This window comes from Pleuronectes platessa, chromosome 15 (assembly GCF_947347685.1).
Source record: "Pleuronectes platessa chromosome 15, fPlePla1.1, whole genome shotgun sequence".
In the NCBI taxonomy this organism is placed as follows: domain Eukaryota; kingdom Metazoa; phylum Chordata; class Actinopteri; order Pleuronectiformes; family Pleuronectidae; genus Pleuronectes; species Pleuronectes platessa.
Genome location: NC_070640.1, coordinates 3,274,860 through 3,283,850, shown reverse-complemented (window position 1 = coordinate 3,283,850; position 8,991 = coordinate 3,274,860). Strand labels below are relative to the sequence as shown.

The 8,991-nt window shown below is 42.3% G+C and overlaps 1 protein-coding gene across 1 annotated transcript; it reads right to left on the bottom strand.

Annotated features, from left to right (window-relative positions):
- Positions 1 to 523: 523 nt before the first annotated feature.
- LOC128457132 (glycerophosphodiester phosphodiesterase domain-containing protein 5) lies at positions 524 to 8,611 on the bottom strand. The gene is made up of 16 exons (XM_053441682.1): positions 8,311 to 8,611; positions 7,056 to 7,262; positions 6,202 to 6,305; positions 5,068 to 5,161; positions 4,743 to 4,802; positions 4,475 to 4,573; positions 4,285 to 4,378; positions 3,817 to 3,962; positions 3,201 to 3,283; positions 2,977 to 3,127; positions 2,655 to 2,876; positions 2,044 to 2,201; positions 1,807 to 1,954; positions 1,587 to 1,669; positions 1,370 to 1,449; positions 524 to 876 (listed from the first exon to the last, which is right to left on the bottom strand). Exons 2-16 carry the CDS (start codon positions 7,215 to 7,217, stop codon positions 794 to 796), a joined length of 1,767 nt encoding a protein of 588 aa, XP_053297657.1. The 5' UTR covers positions 7,218 to 7,262; positions 8,311 to 8,611; the 3' UTR covers positions 524 to 793.
- Positions 8,612 to 8,991: the final 380 nt, after the last annotated feature.

Sequence of the window (8,991 nt, the reverse complement as noted above, 5' to 3'; positions counted from 1 at the left end):
TGTCTGAGTTATTTTATCAAAGCGATCCTCAGTTTATTACCTGAGTTAGTTTCATTCAAACTGTTTTAGGAATATGAAGTTTTTCTTCAAATGCAGGCATCAACAAAACAGTTTCACCAAACCAGTTAAAAGTAAAGAGTCACCTTTGAACGTGTTGTGGATCAAATCCCTCACCAGAGGTCACGTCTCAATCAAACGACCCTTCAGGTTTCAGCTAGGGTTTTTAATTTCTCTTTCATTTGATTGGTTTGTTTTAGTTCATACAGTTTACGTGGTTGAATCTGGATGTTAAACTAGCTGCTGGTGATTTCTCTAGTGACGCATGTGGAAAGGAAACCAGACCACAACACAAACTGAAGATGGTGAATGATTTTATTCTCATGTGTCTGTTTTCTTTTTTCTAAACATTTGAACCACTAGCACTGATTTTTAAACATGAAGAAACAATCACAACTTTTTTTTTTGGACATTGTTTATTAAGGAGAAATTGTTGTATTCAATATGTGACCACATATCCTGATGAAGACCTGAATAAACGACATTTTGCAAAGAACAGAAAAACGTTATTTCTCTTAATGCACCTCTGGAGTTTAGATTGATTCAGAGACTTCAGAGAAATATCTGAAAATACTTTTGATTCTGATCAGTCGCTAAAATATTGTCCACTTCCTTTTAAAACTTAAATTTGCTAAAAATACACTGAGCTTTTTTGTTTCTGAGGTAAAAATAAATCTGGAATGTGATTCACTGAGATCTTCGAGGTCGGCAGTTTGTGTCTCAGTGTCGGCGGACGTCAAGTCACTGTGACGGTTGCCAGGTTTGGCTTCTTCTCTGCTTGCTGGTTCCCACTGGAGATCGACCATATGTCGCTCATCTCTGAAAACAAAGATCAGATCAATAAAATGTTTGTGGACCCCTTTGTGTAAAATGTGATTTCAGAGAACAAGAAGCTGGAAGCGTAAAACAACCAGGGATGATAAAATGAGGAGTTGGACATTTCACACCGGAAAGAAAACAGATGTGTCTTTAAGTATAGTGGCGGAAACATAATATCTCAAGTAATTTGACTTCATAATGGGAGTTTTTAGAATATTTTCCAGATACATATTTTGATCTATAAAATGTAAAATAGTGAAACTTTCTCAGGATGATGTCTCGTTTTGTTGAAAACCCCAAAACACACCATTTACTCATGTTATGTTATTTGGTCAATTTTTTTATTAAGCTTAATTCAGTTCGGCTCTGTACCTTTGATGCGTGTCTTTCCCCAATTTAATCTAGATATAATTAGAAGTAAATTGACCTCAGGATGAATATGAAAGTATTTATCTGAACAAAGCATCGGGGCTGTTCCTTCACGGTGTCTCACCCGTCCGGAACTTGCTGTAAGTGGCTTTGTCCAGTGAGATTGTGTCGCCTGAGCAGGAAGTCAGTCCTCGCTCCCGCCACCTGGGGGCAAAACCAGAAACTGAGACGACAGCACAGGATCCGAAGTCTTCACTGAACTCACTTCTACATCTGGAGTTTACTCTGAATGTTTAAAACAGGAAGTGGTGTGTGTGTGTGAGAGAGAGAGAGAGATTCACCAGTGAAAAACGAAGATGGGTACGATCAACACCAGCGACAGCAAATCAGTGAGAATCCAAATCAGGTTGTACTCACCTGGAGTCTGAAAGAAGGAGAGAAAAGTGACAATGAGCCAAACTCAATCTGATGATGATGAAGACCATGATGTGCAGTAGAGAGCTCCGTTGAACCACGTGACCCTGTGTGAAGCAGTGGTTGAACTGGGAGGAGTGGTCGTACCATGAGGAAGAGCGGGGAGCCCATGGAGCTGAGGAGCTGGGGGTCGTTGGTGCTGACGGAGTGGACACCACAGCACCACGCCAGAGAGTAGAGCCACGGCTGACTGATCACATACAGGTTGGTGGTGATGTTCACGGCGGCGTACTCACTGCTCACGAGAGGAGAGGAGTGTTACGACATATTACACAGGGCAGCAGCTACACAAAAGCACACACAGACACACACACAGACACACACCTGACGAGCTTGGCAGACATGGACGCGTAGTCCAGGTTCATTTTGACGATGTTGTTGCTCTGGAGCTCCTCTAGAGGGAGTCGACTTCCTGACGTCTGCTGCATCTCGGGGTCAAATTCATTCACAACAGACCTGAGATCTGACGGCAGCCACAGCACCTGGTGACACACACACACACACACACACAATAAATAAATACAACATATGTCCTCTGTAAATCATCTCTTACCTTCAGTTACATGAGGCTATGTTTAATATAGAGATGTTATAATTGAGCCTGGTGTGACAGACTTTCTAAACAAGGGAGAACAGAACATAATTGATTTAAATAAACTTATTCACATTTACAATACTACTTATTCTGCTTCAACACAACTATAAAACTGACCTTGTTTCCAATTTGAAGTTGTCAAATGACCAGTTTCATAGATCTCTCTTCAATAGGAGAAGTTTAGGAGGTAAAATGTCTTTTGAGCCTCAGAGGAATTTGACCGTTTTACCTTTTTCTGATGTTTTTCAGCAAAGAAAACTACTGAACAGATTTCCTCAAAACTTCGAGGGAAGGATGAAACATGACCCAAGAAGTGAAGTGTGTGTCAGCCGTGTCTGACCTGTGAGGAGCGAATGGACGACTGGCGGATGACCTCCAGCGTGCGTTGGATCCAGGTGTCGCTGTACGGGTGTGAACTGGGCGGACGGTAGAGGTCAAAGATCACCAGCTTGTCCGTGTGAGCCGCCAGCTGGAGGAAGGCCTGCAGGCTGCAGACCGACTGGTTTCCTGCCCGCTGACGCTCGTCTGCTCCCAGTGAGCCGGCCGTCCCGAACGGATCGACCTGCAAGGGACGACCGTCGATAACCAATTAACACGCTGACACGAGCTGGACAATAAAAACACTTCTCTATATTGTCTACTGTTTGCTTTGTGCGACTCACTGAGAGGAACCAGGAGCCGGCGTTCAGGCTCTGCAGCTCCGCCCAGGTAAACATGGCCGCCGCGGTGTCGGTCCGGTTTGGGAAAACCTGGTGGATGTTGGTCGTGCGCCGCAGCGTGCGGTCGTGCATCAGGAAGGGGACTCCATCATAACTGTAATCATGATAACACAACAGCTATAACATCACAATACAAGTGTGTAGAAATACTTTTCACGCCCACTGACCTGATGGTGACGTCGGTCTCCAGACCTTCACTTCCTGCCTCCACCGCCTTCTCAAATGACATCAGAGTGTTTTCTGGAGCGAGCTGCAACACACAGTGACCTATGAATTATTACATCAACATTTGAAAAGCAGGTTGTTCTTTCACTCTAAATATCTCTTGCGTTGTGTTTACAGAAATGTAAATAGTTTTGGTGAGAAGGATATGAGTTCACTTCCTGTTTGGAAAGAGCATCAGACACAAAAAACTGTGTCCAGGAAAAAATGTTTCACATATTTGACACAGATTTGTGAAAAGTGTTGGTCTTGTGTCCAGAGTCTAAACTTCCTGCTCTGGAAGATTTTCACAGTCGGATGATTTCACTGCTCTGACGTCTTTATACATTTTAAACAAATCACAACGATGAGTTTTACGAGCACAGAAGTTCAGTTTACTCTGGTTTCAGTTTCTCAAATTTGCTGCTTTTTCTTTGTCAAAATGTAAATTACAAAGATCAAACTTTTCGACACAATAAGCAAAGTAAAAACACACAGAAGGTTTTCAGTCGATCTGTCAAAAAGCTCAATCAGAAAATGACACATACAAAATAAAGTTTGATATCTGGGCCGGCTGCTCACCATGGGGGCTCCCCGGTGGCCGATGAAGGTCGGTGCAGGGCCCAGGCTCAGCTCCTCTTTGATACAAGGAGAATACAAACCGAGAGGCACCAGGTAGAGAGCAGACAGGAGGACGAGGTACACACTGAGGACTAGGCCATGAAGAACTGAAACACACACAGAACACGAGCACATCGTTTTAAAACCAGCACAGGAGACGGAGTTGGGATTTGAAAAGACGGAGACGTGTTTGTGTATTTTATTGAGGATTAATCTCAAACCAGTTTAAAGAGTGCACACTTCTGCATTAAAGAGATATTATCCACTTGCTTGTGAAGGGTTACTGAGTTAATTCAGAAGCTAGTGACAGTAGGTGGATATAAAACAAATTTCCTCCTTCAAATCCAACAGTTTTGCAATTTATTAAGTTTTTATTCATTCAAAACTTTAACACCTATATAATTTAAATACGGGACACGTGCGCCTCACCTCTGCCGTTCATGCGAAAGAAATGGAAAGCTATTGGCCAAGCCAGCGCTGTCATCAGCAAGACTCCGCCCACATGTAAATAAGGAGCCGTTACCTGGTTCAGAGAGAAAATCTGACGTCAGAAAACTGAGGGATGGTGAAGAGAGAGAGAGAGAGAGAGAGAGAGAGAGGGAGAGAGAGAGAATTTCACCTGAAATGAAAGAAGTAACGTTGTCCACTCTTTACTCCACAGTCTGGACAGGACGGCCGTGGCTAACACGGTGATCACCAGACTGACCAGGATCCCGATCTGACGATGAAGGAAGATAGAACAAACTCAGACTGTCACACAACTTTATCGTTCCGCGGCAGAGGTGAAAGTGCCAAGTGTCTGTTTTTTATTTAGAGGTTCAGTGTGTGGAATTTAGTGACATCTAGTGGTGAAGTTGCATGTTGCAGCTGAGACAGATCAGGTTTACCTTGTGACTCCAGTGTAAATACAGTTTCTGTCCCTCTGACAGCAAACACACAGCGAGCAGCTGGAAGAAACGCAACTGTACTATTAACGATTGCCAAAAAATAACAGAGAAAGATATATAAATTAAAAAGATAGTGAGTATTTAATGAATTTACATTTAAATGGGTAATGAGAAGAAACTTTCTTCAAATATTTGACAAGCGATAACATTTTTCCATCAGAAAATACTTTTTAATTTTCAAAGATGTTATACATTTGAAACAAACTGGATGATGAAACAACTTTAATCAGTGAAACGTTCCCCGGTTGGAGCCTCAGTGTCTCACCAGGAGCACCGCGACGTAGGTAAAGAAACCTGCAGCGATGACCAGCAGCACCACAGACCAGGGGAACCAGAAGCCCAGGTTCCCAAAGTTAAACCTGTTAAACACAAACAAGGGAAACACATGTCAAACACAAACACGTGTTAAACACAAACAAGGGATAAACACGTGTTAAACCGAAACACTGGATGAACTCAGAGAGACAGAGTCGGACGTGTGATATGACTGTTACACCGCTACCAAACAAAAGAATAAGTAAAACAAAGTAAATGTTTTAAATATTTATAACTTAAATACATTTTTTAATTAATAAATATTTAATCTTACTTAGATTGACTTAGAACACTTCAATCAATCAAATTGTGTATCCCATATTCACAAATCCCAATTTGTCTCATAGGGCTTTAACATGGTTGGACATCCTATGTCCTTAACCCTCCATTAGAGTAAGGGCAAACTACTAAAAACCCTTTTAACAGGGTAAACAGAAGTGCAATATATGTCAAGTGTAAAGGACAACGTCATCAGGATAAAGGTTTTAGCAGCATTGATAAGGGTAAACACTTTAAAGGATAACTGAAGGACTTCATGCTGACCAGTAAACTGTTAATGGTTGAACAGGTCATTAAGTTACACAAAGGTGTGTCCCTGTGGCTCAGAGGTAAAGATGGTGACATGAACAGTAAAGTCCACAGTTCAAATCCAGCTGGACTCCTTTGCTACATCTCCCTTGATTCCAGTCATTCTTTCTTCAAAGAGCTTAAAAAAGGACATTTAAAAATCCACAAATGAATAAAAGATTCCAGTGTTTAGTCCCAATATACTGTTTTCAAAGTTCCTTTTAGTCTTCAGATCTGCATGAGGACTAAAAGGGAAAATTAATCTGGTTCACTATCACCGAGCTGTAGTGAGTCCACGACCTGAAACCTGTGCACACATGGAGACATTCTATTTTACTTATAAGTTGTATATTCCTGGATGGAGGAGTTGGATTAAATGACCAAACAGAGATGTCATGTTATATATTCCACAACCAAAACATGAGGAGAGTTTATAGTTTTAGGACTCTGGGAGCATTTGTTATCACACATGTAATCTGCTGCTTGTGCACTCGAGTGCAAGCGGGACTCGACTCACCAGTCGAAGTCGTCGTAGTCGTTCTCCGCGTTTCCCCAGAAGTAGAGAAACACCAGCGTTAAGCAGAAAGCAGCCACGAGCAGAGCGAAGCTGACTCCTTCCAGCTGTCGACCACACAAACACAACACGGAAAATGTTTGTACCTGGATTCCATTTGGTTTTCATGGGGATTTGACTGTTAACCAGTAGAAAGAAGAATTCAAACAGCATCAGCTCTAAAGTGGCTCAGCAGTGAAATAAACCTCAGAACCACGAGGCCTCGCTGTTTGTGTCGTTTACCACATAGAAGCAGATCAGTAATGAAGGGATGTGAGATTCATAAAACATTTATAATCTTTTAATTGATGGTTAAACTGGTGTTATTATGATAAACGACAATAACTGTGAAAGAGAAAATCAATAGAACTTCCTCTCTAATAGGAATCATTATATGTTACTGGTCAATTGATGTTAAGAATTGTTTTGAATGCTTTTAAATTTTTTTAATGAAATTGGTTTCATATATCAGATCAATGGCTTAAGACAAATGTATTAAAGGAGTCGACAAAACTCTACTTTATGTCAGATGGGATCGAGGAGGAAGTTGTTCTACTACCGTTTCAAGAAGTGCCTCCTTCTGATTGGTTAGATATGAACAAGTCGAAAGCAAAACTTAAAAATTAAACCTGTGATATCACTCGACAACCATTTAAAATATGCAAATTAAGAAAACATAACACATCTAGTTTGAAAAGGCCTAAATTGATGTAATTCACTGAATCTGCCCCAGGACCCCCTACTGGTGTAACCTGGCCATGACTCTAAGGGCCTGATGACTTGGACCAGATGTGTCCAGATGTTGGACGTGGTCTGACCTTGCTGCAGCAGCAGTCTCCGGGCTGAGTGCGGCTCGTCTCGCAGCGTCTCCACCTGCAGCCGTACAGGCCGGACAGACACGACACCAGAGGCTGGTGCTCGTACCGACGCAGCAGTTTGGCCCGGAGGCCGAGCTGCGTCCGAGACAACGAGGACGCCATGACTCACACACACGAGGACACAACCTCCATCCTGCTGGCACACACCTGAGACACACAAACAACAGAAATAATATCTCACTTAACTTTCTACTTCTCTTGTTTGATGCCGTCTCCACTTTCTGCAATTCCAGGAAGTAGTCCAAAAGTCTGAACCATGAAAACAAAAGTTTACTTGATCTGGACTGACACCCCCTCCTTTGGTTTGATGTGTTGTTCTTGGTCTGGACCTTGGACTCTGGTCCCAGGAGACTTTCAAACATAACATTCAGGTTCTTAACTAAACAATGTGGGAGTTAAGGCTTCCTGACTCGACATTGAATGAGTTTGTGTATCTGCAGGATCCCGACATCGTGGCTCCATCCTCTCATCACTTACTTTGGATCCAAATGATAGCTGCAGGACGGCAGTGTTAGAATCCAGGATGTTTCGGATTCACTTCTCCTCAGTAGGAGGAAGTGATGGATGAACAAGACATTTCCTGTTGCCACCAGGGGGCGCTGTGATCTTAAGTCATGATCTCTGTGTAGATGTCATCAGGCCGGGACTCTTGTCTTACCTGTCTAGTTTGGACTCGATTGGACCATGTATGTCCAGGGCTACATGAAGTTGATCTGATGAAAGCCTTGGGACAAGTTCTTCAAATAAAAAATGTGGAAAATGTGGGAAAATGGCCACTAAATCCAAAACGACGGGCTTCGACCCTTTCAGATTCCTCAAATACTCAAATACTTTTTCGGGTTTTGAATTTCCTGCAAACTTTGGTGAGAATTTGACCAAGTCTATTCCCTGAAAAAGCTCCAAAAGGGAAATAAAAATCCTACGAAATACAATAAGCAACAACCCTGTAAAGCAAATCATAATAGAAAAAGACACGTGTTAAGGTCAATGTCCGTTTTGCTTATCGGCGTCAACAGAACCGGACTTAAGTTTTATTTCCTGCCATTTTACACGTAAACTCTTAATACACATGATGGTCAGACGTCTTCAAGTATTTAAGTTAAATCAATTCCAGTTCCGGTTTGCAATTCCGTTATTGTGTTGTGTGTGCGCCGAATTGTAGATCGTGATCTATTAATACATGAAAACATCTTACCTCGTGTAAAGTTGTTTCCGGCTCCGTCAGCGCGTGTGATGATCGGTACAAGGAAGATTTTCAGAAGGGAGTCTGGTGAGAGTCGACGCGCGGAGGCAGAGAACGGGTCATATCACAGAGACCTGCTTCCTGCAGCTGATGAGCATCGACGCTGCCGCAGCTTCAGTGTCTCCGGAGAATGTTCCAACATCAACATGTTGTCATCCCTCCTCCAGGTCGCCCCTGCCTCCCGGGGATCCGCGGGGGCAGAAGCCGCAGAGAGAAGACCCTCTCCGGTTACAGCCTGGCCGCGAGTGGCCTCCTGTGGATGAAAACACATTAACTCAGAGGAAATAAAACACTTCGCCTTTAAAACTGCAGCAGCTTTTCTTTGTAAAGCAGGAATTTGACACTGTTGTGTAACATCAAGAGACCCAGAGTCAGGGAGCAGCTACAATAACATGTGGTTTCCTGTTTGTTGTCATTATATCACATGGAAATACACAAAATAATTTAGTATATTGAATCTTTGGGTGCAAATAAATATGATTTTAATGTGGAAATATAAATATCACAGGAAGAAAATTGCTTTTTTTGGGAAGGTTTCAGGGAAATCAGCATTTTATCACCAGGTGAGTCTAGGTCGACAGTAAAAGACGGAAAACATCATATATATATATAGATATATATATCCTAACATGA